At 47.0% G+C, this 14,884-nt stretch overlaps 1 protein-coding gene across 1 annotated transcript in view; it reads right to left on the bottom strand.

Annotated features, from left to right (window-relative positions):
- cep112 (centrosomal protein 112) overlaps positions 1-14,884 on the bottom strand; it is a 105,478-nt gene that overhangs the window by 43,873 nt on the left and 46,721 nt on the right. The window contains exons 17-18 of the mRNA XM_036552767.1: positions 6,899-7,034; positions 4,399-4,506 (exon numbers count right to left, since the gene is read on the bottom strand). Of these exons, the coding sequence (XP_036408660.1) occupies positions 4,399-4,506; positions 6,899-7,034 (244 nt within the window). The remainder of the gene's footprint in view (positions 1-4,398; positions 4,507-6,898; positions 7,035-14,884) is intronic.

The following is a 14,884-nucleotide window of genomic DNA, read 5'->3' as shown; positions in this document are numbered from 1 at the left end:
GAGAAATTATATATCCTGTCAAAAAACACGCATACTCACACATAAACGCGCGGACACACACATAAGATACGTAAGGCTAGCAGAAGGAAGCCTGCTGTTTCAGCATGCTCTAAAGGACAGTGCCTGCACCGATGTTTAAGCTGTGTTTAAGCATGTGCTAAAGGACTGCACCCGGACCGCTGTCTTAAAGCTGTACGATCCATTTGCAAGAAACCACTGCTCTGTTTCCGATACGAAGTACAGACCTGACAAAGCAACCATAGGCGCTATCGTTTTGGTGCTACTGCTAGCCTTCAGCTGCTTGGTAAATGTGCAAAGTGGGTACTTCCTCACCGTGGTCTCAAACCTTGACTTTTTCAAAATCATGCAGAGAAGGCTTTAAAAAAAAAAAAAAAAAAAAGTGGCAGGTTGAAAATCTTACTGTGCGTTTCGCTGAGAGAATGTCATTTTTTTCCCCCCCTCAGACGTCGACTAGAACAGGAGGGACAGCCTGTGGGGCGATGCCAATTTTTGTTTCCGTGACGTGAAGGCGTAAATCCGTACCGAAGCGAACCGCGAAGCGGACGGGAGAGAAGCGGTAGGGGGGCGGGGAGGTAATGAAAGCACGAGCGCCTCATTGTGATGTCACAGAGATGGAGAGGAGGCTGCTGGGTGCCGCGCTCTTAAAGGGGCTGAGCCGAGCATGAAGCGTGCTGTCAGGTGGCGGGGGGTTATCGCCCCCCCCGACGGGACAGGGGTGGAAGGCTAATGGGCCTCAAGCGAAGCGCCCACGAACTCTCACGGTACCACATGGAGCAAACCCTGGCTGTGCTCCGGGAGCCCCAGCAGGGGGCCATCTATTCTTCTTGGAAGGGGAGTCGATGGGGGGTCGGACGTGTCTGGACTCGGCGTTTCTCTTGTTGGCTGTGAATATCTGAAGACGGGGGAGAATTAGTCGCTGGCGGTGAGCGTGTGTCGCGGAGGAGGTGGGGCTGCATCATATCTCCCTCTTCCTGTCGCTCTGACCTTGCTGCAGCAGTTCAGTGTCAAGGAGCAGCACTCGTACGCCCGCGTGACATCCCGATGACAGTCAGGACAAACCGATGCCCTGAGAAATATCCATCTCTTTACTTACAGAAACACACTTTGCTACACTAAGATCTCTGACAATAGATACAGTTTCAGTGCAAAGAATCAAATTCAAAAACTTTCCCAAGCCACAGAGCTCATGCATATCCATCCCTATAGCTGAGTCTTTAATTTTGATTGACTTCATGTGAAATTAAAAAAGCAAATACCACTACAAATTGGAAGTCATTACTGTGAACTGGCTGAAACCAAAAAATTCCAGGAAAACAAAATTGCGAATTTCAGCTGGTTTATAGAATGCTTTCTGCAATGGTGTGTCTATCAACAGAGACGATCTACACAACTTCCATTTAACACGATTATTGACTATAACAACACTAGACTCTCTTAGATTTTCATAGCAGTGATATTTCTGCTGACAGCTCTCAGGCTTCATGCTGCTAGAGCGAGCTTTCCAGCACTGCTTCTAATGAGAGTGTGCCTGTGCACTGGTGCCGTGGCCCAACTATAGGAGCCCTTTCCTCACGGCACAACGGCAGTGTCTCAACCGGGGTCTGAACGCGAACGCTTCCGCTCCAGACGTCGGGCCACACGCTGGCCATTTTTGACACAGTTAACCCTTGTCTGGGATCTTCAAAGGGGTCTGGCTCGGAAGGAAGGAGGGGATCGGGAAAAAAAAACAGTGTGCAGGCCGAGCGCGGCTTTCCCAACCGGAGCTCCGGGGGTCTGTCCGCTCTGAGCCGCCTCTGAAGGCCTCAGTGGCACTGCTGGCACCAGCATGTCACCCAGGCCGCAGAGCCAAGCAGCCAGGCAAAATAAACTCAGCTTCTAGACTTTGGGCCAGGGGATGACAGAGCAGCGCCCTCGCTTAAAGACTGACCCTTTCAGCACCGACGCATTGCCTTCCCAGGTCTGTCTGAAGCTTCGAAGGAAAACCGGACTTCAAAGACATCACATCATAAAAGCGGAACTGAAATCAGCCTGGCTCGACTTTAACAACCATGTAATAACCCAGTAATTGGGTGGTAACGATTCCTTTACACATAGCAATTTAATTCATTGAGTGGGTAATTCCTCTGAAAAGCACATCTCTGTATGGAGTCGTTATATCTCCACAAGCAGAGCCATCCTGGCTGATACATATATCATATACATAACCTGGTGATATACAGCAAGCCTCAGGAATGAGACAGAGAGTGGTCTTTTCCTACAAACCAGGCAGTTTCCGTGGCAACCTAAAATGAGAGCTGCGAGGAAAAAACGTTCACTTGTGACTGGTAAAAACACAGGGACCTGCTTCGGCCTCTCTGTGGATGTACTCAACCTCCAACAGCCAGAGGTTCTTTGGCAGCTACTAGCTATCCTACTCTGCATTATTTTTCAAAGGAAATAATAAATAATGAATATGGTAACAATATGCCAGTGCCACAGGAAACCCATGGCATCCAGCGAGTCGCACTGAAGCGGACATGTTCTACTGAAACTCTGTGTCTTTACCACCTCCCCAAGCACATTACTTCACCTACCATACCACTCAGTGCGTGGTTAGCTACTTATTCGTTTGGGATTCAATCCCATCTTTCATGACATCATTGTGTACCACGAGCTGTCACCCCTGGTGGCCTTTACACACTGCTCGTCCCATCCCTGATGCAAGTGTTAAATGAAGTTAACTTTAAAATCCTTATTTAGTTCCTACAAAACTTTGCGTACGCGTTTGACACTGCACTAGAAAGATGTCTCATGGAAGTGCTGTCTGATGCCTGTGAACACACCATTTAAGATTCTATTTCAAAACCTTGGCTTCAATGGAAACACCCTGCAGGTATTCTTTGTTTTTATAGAACGACAACCTAGTCCGACCAAGTCTGAAATACTGTTTGAAAGTTTTACTCCTGGCTTAAAGTTTTTTTTTGTCCTCTTCCTCAAAGATTGATCAAGTGAAAGATAACTTAGAAAGACAGAGCTAATTAAAATGGTATGCCCATCAAGGGCGATCCTTTCCCATATTCACAAACAGTGATCGGTGCAGGAACATTGCTATCAAAACGGAGAGCAAACGTTTTTAGATTTTTAATCAAGACAAAGTGATGGAGACCTCAGATAAGGAAGTGCGAGATGAATATTCCGTCTGAGTGAGCCGGTGCGTTATACCTTGAGAAGAAACTTTTACATCACCGATTTCCTCTTTGTTGAAACAGGACCTGCATGTTTTAGTAGAAGGTTCAGTGAAAGAGAAAGACACACTGCTCTGATGCAAGGAGTTTGATTTATAATTGAACATATAAAGAGAGCAACAAATGAATTCATGAATTGTAAATGCTATCAAATGTGCGTACATCTCTCAGTCTGTTCAAAAAACTTATACTATGATGGAAAGTTTGAAGAGAAAACTAGGCTGGCTGACAGTCCCTAGCGCTAGTGGCCTGGCACTGCAAAGCTTGCTCAGACAAGCATTCGCAGTCATGGCAGAATAAAGTAAAACTGCTCTTTCGAGGGACTCGACCATTTCCTCCTTTTTGCACCAATTTAAGTTTGTATCCACTTGTTAGGAACAAAAACAAATTGCAGGACGCGTTACAGTTGAAATTGCACCACTAAGTCCACCAATAATTATTTTCTTTAGCTTGACATGACAGAGCATTTTACTTGACCAGACGGAGAGATGTCTTTCTTCTGTTAGCATACTGGTGAAATGAATCCATTTTAAACTGTTCCACTGGAATGTAATGAAACTGTAGTGGCATGTATTTGTTTTTGTTTCACATATGAGTCGTACCACCCATGGCTGAATTCAAACTAGCTTGTCAGTCCTCTCTGTGTTTTAGGCGGCTGTTTGGCCCTACAAAAAGGCTACTAGCAAGTAATATCAAGTAGCCTCTTATAGCTAGGTATACAAACAGCTAGCCAACACAGTCAAAGGAAAGCTCCCTAAAGTGCATAATGATGATACCCTGAGGGGATATGTAAAGAAGAAGGAGGAACATCCTTCACTTTTCTGGTGCTAACCCCTTCTCTAGTTATCTGGTTTGCTGGGTTGCTGATACTAATGTTTGAGCAACCACAGGAAAACACTTTTGTGGCTTGATTTTGTTGGTGTGTATTCAGGTAAAAGATATCGAAGCATTGAAAGTGAAGTCCATTGCCTGTGCATTTTGTTGAGTAATATGTGAGAGGGGAAAAGGTAAGCGATTACTTGCTTGAGAGACAAGAAAGAAGAGACCTTCGAGCTAATAAATAGACAGATAGACCACGAGTATGATGAAAAAAGGTTATCTAGATATAAATGCACCGTAAGGCCAAGTGTGCATACAGGACACCAGCACCAACCTGTTGCTCATATTTCTGCTTGAGCTCTTCGAGCTGCCAGGAGAACTCTTTGGCCTGCTTCTCTCTCAGCGCTTTTGATCTGACCAGATCTGCCTCCACTCTCTCCATCTGGAAAGGCAACAAAAGACAATCTCTGCTCTTATTAATCCTGAGGAAGGAGCTCGGGGATTTTTAGCAGCAGCCCTATGGGGACTGTCTCAGCCAGTGTGAGGTCACAGTCGAAGTGAGCGACCAAGGTTGCAGTCAGTGTAAGGTCATAGCCAGTGTGAGGTCATAGTGAGGGCAGGGGTCACAGTCAGTTGCAAATTTAATGATATTTCCAAATGCTGGAGGAGGTTAATGGGAAATCTGGCTGCAGTTCCACACTTGGTGTTGGGAAAAAAAAGACACTTGAAGCATTGGTTCAGTCAAAAATGGGATAAGCAGAATCTCAGCAGCAGCAAAAATACAGATGGAGAGTCTCATGAATAGCATGGGCAAGAGATATTTAAACACACTATTAGGCCTCACTAATTATGAGGTCAGGCGGACAATGTTTTCTGTAGCAGGGACAATTTAAGTTTTCAGTAGTGTAGTATAGTGGTAAGGAGCAGGACTGGTAGCCAAAAGGTTGCTGGTTCGATTCTCCACTAGGGCATTGCTGCTGTACCCTTGGGCAAGTTACTTAACCCCAAACTGCCTCAGTAAATATCCATCCCTATAAACAGATAAAACTGTAACCTATGCAAGTCGCTCTGGATAAGAGCTAAATGACAACAACACAGTATGTAATAACGGACAGTTTCAGCTACCATCTTCAGAGCCTACAAACATCTGCCAAAGATCTGACACCTTACAACACGTACTCCTCTCACTCCGATATAAGAGCCCATTTTTAATTGATATCATTCCACTGCAAAAACAAAGACGTAGAGGAGGAAAACAGCCGCTGGAGGGGAGGGGAGCCGCTTTGATGTGGGATGAAGAGAAAGGGTAAAGGCTGCTCAGCAGGGCCAAGCGAGTGGGCGAGCAAGTGGAGACGGGCAGGTACAGCTCAGACCCAAAGGCTGCGCTTCGTCACGACGCTTCTCCCAACGTTGGCTAACTTTGTCTCCTCCCGCAGTTGAAAACTCCACACAAACGAAATTAACACTACAGTAAATGTTTTTAACCCCCCCGAGCGTGATTTACTAATTTATGCCCAGCAAGGTGCCCCTGGGGTGTATTTTCAAATAATTTTGTTGAGGGAGTAAAAAGGCCTTTCGCAGTAGGTGTTGCATGTTCTTAAAAAATATGCTTATCTACAATATTACACATTTCATCTGCAGTTTCTCCCCCTGCATTTGCATTTGCCAGAGGGCCAAAGAACTTGAAACGAACTTTAGCTTCCCAAAGTGTGTCACTGTGGATGGCTAATTGGAATGGTGCTACTTGTTGCAATTTCATTTGTATGTACTTTTTCAGCTTTATCTTGTGGCTTGGTCCTCGTTAAATTCATGCTAACGAACATAAAAAAAAGACAAACAATCCACATCTGAGCAACCCAGATAGGAATTTTACACAGAGGCGATATTTGTTCAGTCTACTGATTTTTGCCAAAACATCACAAGGATTTCTTCAAAGCAGGAGAATGCAGTTATGGAAATTACCAGAAGTTAGACAATTTTTTTTTTTTTTTTTTACCAAAAAATGACAAACTTAGATGGTGCAAGAGAAATGGCTGAAATTTGCAAATGACAGCACTGCTGTTCGTGAGATGATAAGCTCCCAAAACCCACAAAGAGCCCCATACCAAAGAGAGGACCAGAAAAGCCCACCTGCACCAAGCGTCAGTGTGTTAACACGCTTCCCTCCTGCACTCTGCAGAAACCAAACGTTCGGTGAATCGTTGATCGACGGGAAGTAAAGAGATTCGGCATGTGGAAAAGAGCCACTGCTGTGGCCTATGAGAACCAGCCATTTGATATGCACAACAGAGAAGGCTCATTACTGATCTGCCCCCTTCCACACAGTGCTCCCTAAATTTGATTCCTGGAGGCCCACATCACCGCACAAGGGCTCACGCTTCATCGCAAACTTCAGTCTTTGGGGGGGGGCACGATGGTGTCTTTACATTACATTACATTATTGGCATTGGATATTTATTGAGGTAATTCTGGGTTAAGCACCTTGCCCAAGGGTACAACAACAGTGACCCAGTGGGGAGCCGAACCAGCAACCTTTCGGTTTCAAGTCAGGCTCCTTACCACTATGCTACACTGCCTCCCTTTAAACCTACCGTGGGTCCAGGAATAACTGACACTTGTAGGTGCTATTGGAGTACTCAATCACCAGCTTTGTATCGAAACGACCGGGGCGTGTTTCAAGAGCCTTGCTCGACAACTTCTACAGGGGGGGGATTGACTCAAGTTCTTGTAAATATGTGTGGAGAGGGGATTGTGGGACAATTAGTGTGTGTGAGAGGCTGGGCGTGCTCTAGGCTGGGATGCGGTGAGAAGAGGGGCCTGAGGGGAGTGCCCACCTGCTGCTTCATGTCGGAGTAGGCCTTGCTGGAGCTCAGCTCCACTTGCTTCTTGAACTGCTCCAGGGCGCTCTCTGCCTGCTGGGACTGCACTCTGTGGGTCTCTCTCACCAGCTCCAGCTGCTCCTCCTTCTCCCTGCAACACAGCGCAGCAATGGAGGTAATATAAAGCACACAGTAATCAGGGCTCCATGCTGAACACAGCACTCCATACATACACAACATGCACACAGATGCCCTGCAGTGTTTACAAACGTGGGCCACGGCTTCAAACTCTTAAATTATATTTGAGACGATCCTACTTCAAACGCCTGATCTGACTGCAGATGACTGCAGACCATTACTGTGAACACTCTTGCTCCCCTTAAAAAAATGACTCAGGCCCATTTGCGCCTGCAATTGCAGTCTTTGACATTCACACGCATAATAGCGCACCGCGGCTGACAGTCGTTTGAAGAAAACGGGTCGGTTTTACAGTCGTTACACTGACGAAGCAGTGTGTTGAGCTCCACCACAGAGCTGTCAGGCTAATTGCAAAGAGAACAGATTCTTCCCAGCTACCACAGTGGTGAAGGACACCAATCAAAACAGCTGCTGCACTTTAACTGGTGCTCTGCCACGGCGTGGTCGGATCCTACATGGCAACTGTTACACTCTCCCACACCTGAGGGAAAGTCCCGAAAACAGGGTGCCTACAAGAGGCCAACATGGACCTCACCTTTGCACGTCCCGACCAGTAATACTGTAACACCCAATAATGTTGCATTACACTACGGGCATTTAGCAAACGCTCTTTTTACATGTTATCCATTTGAACAGCTGGATATTTACTGAGGCAACTGTGGTGTAAACACCCTTCCGAAGGGTACCCCACAGTGCCCCACTGCCGGGGACTTGAACCAGCAACCTTTTGGGTATGAGCCCTGCTCCTTACCACTATGCCACACTGCCGCAGACAAAGGGGAAGCCATATAGGGAGTGCAGCACAAAGCTTCTATGCATAATGAAACAGAGGAGCGTGAGACCGTCACTGTTCTCCTGTTCCCCTGATATTTTGGAAACAAACTCGCATGGAACCCCGAGGCAATGAGGGCCCCTTCTGCGCTGAGGACTCACAATAATAGGAGATTCAAGCCCAAAACTCCAGGACCTTTCCTCTTTGTGCCCTTCTTTCATTGTAATTTTGGTCTCTCTCATGTCAACATCAAAGATGCAGAAATTGTTCCCCCCCTCCGATGTTGTGCACCCTGTAATTATTAATCCACCCACACTCCACGACCGCCCTCCGGGCAGACCCAGACATAAAGGGACCTTCTCTCCTGTCTCTGGCGCGAAGCGACACCGAAACCAAAGAGGAAGAAGCGAGGAACTTCGCTGAGAGCAGCTTTCAAACTCTGAAGAGGAGAAAGGAGAGCTGGCCTGTGCAGAAATGAGTGCGAGTTCGTGTCAGTGAGGACAGGGAGAGAGTCTGTATCAGATGTATGAGAAAATAAGTGTTGGCCTAAGATGTCTGAGGAAAGATACAATATTGTCTCAGACCTACAAGGAAAGAGTTACCTCAGGTCTATGAGGAAAAGTATGAACTTGTCCCAGATCTCTGAGGAAAGGAGTAAGCTCGTCTCAGATCTATGAGAAAAGATGTGAAGTTTGTCTCAGATCTGGGAGGATAAGAGCGCAAGTTTGTGTATGAGGGCGAGTTAATCTGTGGAGTGTGTTTAACAGAGGGGACCTAACCTATCCTACCTGTAGCAGTATGGAGGCACTAAGGAGAAAGGCACAACATCAGCCGCTCTGAATCCTGCTGCCTCTCTCTCTTCAGTGCCTGTTGAGTGCCTGGATGGATCCTGAAGTTGATCCTATTGACATCCATTATTGCTCAATTCACATTCACAACTCAAACCACCTTTAAATTGATCGGGCAAAATCTTACCCACCACTTTCAGAAAGGATAAAACAAAAAGACAAGGAAAAACAGGCGGGGGGTACGTTGGGGGGCGTGTGTGTTTCTGCTGACTGACCGTGACAGGGGTGATAAAGGATATGTGGGGGGGGGGATTCAAAGGACAAATGCAAGAGGATGGAGAGAGGCAGAGAAAAGGGCTAAAACAGAGGGATGGAAAGAGAGAGAGAGAGAGACGGATGCCGGCTCCTCCGAGGCTGGTGGTTTTTAAACTGGCTTTGGCTTGGGGAAACGGAGGGAGCGGACACTCAAATTAGAGACTCGCCGTCGGAACGGAGGAAATCCTCTAAACCCGCGAAACTACGGCTCTCGGAGCCAGGAGACGCAGGGCCGGGGCGGAGAACACACCACGGGGGAGCGTCACATGCCCCCGGTGCAGCTCACAGCTGACTTTCCCATCCTCGAAAAAAGCCACAGGACACCTGGGTGCAGCGTCATAAAGCTGCCAGCCTGGTGCCTGGTGCCTGGTGCCTTAGTCACCGATGAAACAGAGGGATGTGCCTGCTGGAACTCCTGGGAGATCTGCTTCTAGAGTTTCCCCTTTCACAGGGTCAGAGTTCAGCACCGGCTCCGCCTCGGGTAGCCGAGCCTGGAAGAATTTAGCCTTTACAGTGTGATTTATGGAAGAAGAATGGAACGCTTCCTTTACTGGGATGTGCTAAACGTAATCAAAGACAAGGCAGTCGTGGTTTAGGTTATGCAGACGCCGTGGCTGTGGGCAATGGGCATACCAAGGCCTTCTGCTGGCAATTTAAGCGTCCAAGTCAAATAAAAATCCCAGTGATCGGCTCATTTGCGGTTACTACCTTTAGTGAAAAAGCTCATCTTTCTTTATTACAGAGCAGACAACGTGTTTGTTTACAGATCTGGTTTTCAGTGATGGCCTCTGATTACACAGTAGCAGAGCTTGCAGACTTGGTGAAAACACAATGTTGGCCCCGGGGGTGGAGTGGGGGTGGGCAGCATTGCTTTCCGAGGATGAGGGCGACATTTCGAATCAACCCAGGGGAGCTTAAGGACGCGACTGCAGTTTCTCATCAAGCCTGTCATCGTTTCAAGACGGGTTCACGTAAGGTTGACTAAACAGTTGACTTTTTTGTTTTTAAGCTGAATGAGGCAGTGCCATGTTTAGATGAGAGTAATGAGGTGTGCGTTTGAACGTTTACCTGCAAAGGCGCTATTAACTGTGAGCAAACAGCGAGTGACAGCCCTACCTCCTCTTCCCTTTCATCTTAAACAGGGATGAAAGGCATGTCATAACTGCAGAAGGCAGCCAATTATACAGTGCACAGAGCAGATTTTTTGGGAAAGGAACATTTACCAGCATGTTGAATTAAAGCCAAGTTTTGTGTACAAAAAACTTGAGATTTGAGGTTGCTGCACAAAAGCAACCAAGCTGTCCAGCATCAAACACCTCCTGACAACAGCACATCTGATTTTGACGTCAGTGCGTTGATAACGTTAATTATAATAAGGAGGATAGACAGACGAATGAGATCTAAGCCACTACAGCTCGTCAGCTGGTGCAAACCGAGCTCTGACTGGACACAACTGGGGCTTCAGTGGCTGGCTGCGTGCTGTACTGCGTCCACAGATCATGCTGACAGAGCGCCATATGTGTCTGAGAGAGGATATGCGTTTCTCAGCCAGAAAATGCTTGTAGGTTCCTACGTCCTATGTCCTGGTCCATGCAGGCATGAAAACAGTTGGCCTGCATCCACGTAACTAGACTTGAGGACAGCAACAGGAAAAGAGGGGAATGCAAAACTGAAATCTCCCCAGAGGTGTGCACTGTCAGCTGTGGGTGTGGCGGTAAACGGTCACAACTGAAGGTGATGACAATTGCGGCGATCACTTGGGAAGACCAAGAGGACTCCACAAGTCAATTAAAGTGAAAAAAATTAGCAAAAATGAATGCCTGCGGTCAGCCAGCAGCCAGTGACCAGCAGAGACTGGCTGCCATGGAGACAGCCGTGTTTCTCTGTGACGTGTTCACCGAGTGCACGCGCACCCCGCTGTTGTCCGTGTCAGCACCCCTTTGGTTCTCGTTTTGTGGCAGGTTTCCACAAACAGAACACACGGTGCTCCATACAAAGTGGCCTAACTGCACGGTGCCAATCGCAGACACCTACCCCACCCTGACTTACACCTTGGCAACAGTTGCCCGCCTTTAGTAGCGTGGTAAAAGGGACCGTAGGCCATCGATAGCCTGTCCCTCGGGCCGACTGCAAACTTCGTGTCACAAACTCTACGAAAACGTGGGACAAAGCAAAAATTGTTTTTATGGAGGCAGTTCAGTGAGGGAAGACTGAGAGCTGCTTCTTCAGGCAGTGTGTTCGCGGTCTGACGGGAGGTGGCTTTACGAGCGTGCCCTCTGACCCCTCGCCACCTCTCGCCTGCTGTTTGCAGTGAAAGGTGATCTGATGGCGGACCACCGGGAGAGAGACGTGTTCTCAGGGGCGACAGTAAAACATGTTTAAACTCGGGGAGAAACATGGAGTGGGCGGGACCCTCAGGTAGATTAACGACTCCGACAACGTCCTAAAAAGCGCTCCTCTGTATAGCCCAGCAGATATAGTACTAGTCAAAAGTTTGGACACACTTACCCATAGAAGGGTTTTTCTTTTTTTTTTTTTTTTTTACTATTTTCCACATTTTAGAATAATAGTAAGACATCAGAACTATGAAATAACACAAATGGAACTATGCAGTGACCAAAAAAATGTTAAACAAATCAAAACTATTCCATATATTAGATTCTTCAAGGAAGCCAAAAAATGTTTTTAAAACTTTTTTAAAGTTTTAAAAAAGATTTTTTTGGGAAGAAATTCATACATACGCATCAACTTCACTATCTATATTTGTCTAAGAAACAAATTTCAAGCACTCAAGCATAAGTTTTTAGAGCAAAATGTCTTTGAATGCATGTTTCCCATTATCTTAATCGGGTGTCCAAGCTTCTGACTGCTACTGTTCACTCCGCCATCTACGTAAAAGCTCAGAAAACACATTTCTGCGATGCATGACATCCACAGTAATTTCTTTATTGGTAAATGCAGTTTCTGACCAGATTATCTGGGACAGGTTTCTGAAGTGAGCTTGTAAATCACTGCGCCACTGGCTGCCTTTTCAGGATGCAGATCAGCCGCAGAAGAGGAGTGAGGAATTCTGAAAACTCGCACAGCTGTTTAACGAAGCGGTGAAAGGATTTATCTGAGCAGAGGAAGTGCCTTCTTGTGTTCCCAGCAGGCACAGGGGTCTGTATGTCTGAGTGCTGTGTGCAGAGTTTGAGCGGTTTTCACTCTTCCTACAGAGTCGGGGCATTCCTGCAGGACATGAGTGCTGTGTGCAGGATTTGGGTGCTGTGTGCAGGATTTGGGCACTGTGTGGACACTGAACCCTATCCCCACAGAGGCAGGACAGCATGCACACAGGGCAGATGGGACATCTGTAACATTCCCAGGAAACCGTGACGCCTTCTGATTTAAATGGTTTCATATGCTCTACGGAGGCACACAGCAAGAAACGGCTGGGCGGGTTTCCACTGACACACAAAACACACGTCTACCGCGCCTCTTCAGGAGTCTTTACAGTAAGCATGAGAATGCACACGCCAAATGAAGAATGAATTACCTTTTATACATGTTATTCTTTTCTTACCCTGAACAGAGAGCACTGCTGCTGCTGCTAACCCTGAATTATTCTGCAAAGACTCAAACTGTTCTTTGGCCCTGGGACGATGGCAGTGTAATCGAGCAATCAAGCAGATTCATTTTCAGCAACCCCTCACCGTATGGAAAAGCCATCTGAAGATGTCTGTTAAAAGCAATTCAAAATAAAAGCAAAAACCAAGTCTATTCGTTGCCCTAGGGATGTTAGGATTACACTGATCAATGGAGTTGTGCTGTTTACACAACATGGCAACCACAACGCTGGCTCACTGAGGGACAGAAAGATGAGCAACAGCTAAAGCAGCTGAGACGAGCTTCACCTCATGATGTTTGATCAGCGCAAACCCCAGTACAGTACTACAAAACACTCTCACTGGGTTTAACTTAAGATGCCCATCCATGTTGTTACCTATCTGTGTTTCAGTATGGGGTATCTGTATACACTTCCCATCAAATACCAGTGTGTTTCAGCATGTTTCAACTGTTTACACTACCCATCTTTCTGGAGCAGTAGTATATTATTGTGGTGATGAACAGGACTCACAACCGAAAGGCTGCTGGTTCGATACCCCACTGGGGCACTGTTGCTGTAGCCTTGGGCGAGGTGCTTGCTCACAATTGCCTCAGTAAATATCCAGCTGTATAAACTGTAACCTATGTAAATCGCTCTGGATAAGAGCATCTGCCAAATGGCAATAATGTAATATAATATTGCACACATGCATTAAGCTCATTGAGACAGGCTACATCAAGAAACAATCAGCTTTCAGAGGAAACTCTCCTGGCAAAAAAACATGGTCAACGCATTTTGTTCTTACAAATCAGCCTCTGTCCTCATGGAAAGCCTGGCTAGTGTGATGTAACCCAGAAGAAAAGGCTTTAGATGTTCCCAAAGTTCTGACGTACAGAGGAACAAGTGAGGACCAGCGGGCTGACCCGTGTTACAAATTCACTGAGGGAAAAGAAGGCCTTGGAGCATTCAAAGGAACGCCAGGGAGCAAAGGCCGAGGAGGACAGTGAGGTGGCGGGGAGGTCGGGATAGCGGTGTCATGGCATGATAATCTCTGGCCACAGGCTCAAGACACAAGGAACCTGCACCGTGCAGGGACCCAGCAAGAAGTCAGTGCATCACCGGCACTGGACACTGTCACTGCTGAGATCTCAATTAGCTGCTGACAAATAACAAGGGCATTTAAAGACAGCTTTAAATGACTGTTCATCAGCTTCATCAGTCAACCCCTTATGACCAAAGAAAGACCTGTTATTCCACAGCTATGCTGCTTAAGATACATCATGTGAGGTGACTGTAATTGTACACTACATTAAATTCCATTACATTCATTTAGCAGCTACTCTTATCCAGAGTGACTTCCAGCAAATTAGAACATAAGTGCATCCATTCAACATGAATGAATGTCAGACCAGGCTAACAACACTCCCACACCAGTGAGTGTGAGCATAACACTATTCACTATTCATGTTGGTGACCAAAGAACCAAACTGGATAATACTGTATTTAAAATCTTGTCTTCACAAAATAAGTACAGACATGAATCGGGAATAAACATGGAAATAACCATTTCGTTTGGACTGACGAAACACGAACTGTGTCCTGCAAGGAAGGCCACCTCTGAGCATGCATCTACTGGCATCCCCTGTGTCTGGTGTAACGGGAGGAAAATGACAGCTTTACCTGGTGGTGGGGGGGGCGCTAAATGAGGCCTGTGATGGATATGGGGCGCCCAGTAATCGTCCAATCACAGGATGCACCGAGACGGACTTAATAAGAAGGGGGTCACCGGAGGTCCCTTGCTTGCGGACCAGGCCCATCCCAGGGCGAGCTAATTTTGGGCCCGGAGTCAGACCGAGTGATGTCTTTAATAAAGGCCTCTTGATGAGCCGGCTGTCTGAGGGGGCCCATTACTCCAAGGCTCCACCTCCACCTGCAGACGGGGCTCAGGAATGCGGGGGAGAGATAAGGCCGCTCCAGATAGGCCCGGACGGCGGCGGACACCGGCAAGCCGCCGCCCTATCAAACCACAGAAGGTCATGGCATGTCAGAATCAGAAAGGGCCTCTTTGTTTTGGGCACGCAGGCTGGCCTGCTGACAGAGGAGCCATGGGTTTGAGAAGGCATGCCTTGACTATGACAAACCCAGTCCTGTGGAAACACGGAGCATTCACCCGCCCCGCACCTTCCACTTCACATTGAACGGACAGCTCAGTTTCACCATGATGTACTTTGCACAGATGAGCACGTGTTTATGTGCAAGCTCTGTTTCAAGTGTGTTTGCTTTACACCTGAGGTTTTGCTCACATCTAGCAGATGGAGTACACCATCAAACCCGGTTATAGT

This window comes from Megalops cyprinoides, chromosome 19 (assembly GCF_013368585.1).
Source record: "Megalops cyprinoides isolate fMegCyp1 chromosome 19, fMegCyp1.pri, whole genome shotgun sequence".
Lineage (NCBI taxonomy): Eukaryota > Metazoa > Chordata > Actinopteri > Elopiformes > Megalopidae > Megalops > Megalops cyprinoides.
The sequence above is the reverse complement of the archived record's forward strand: the minus strand, read 5'-3'. Positions and strand labels throughout refer to the sequence as shown.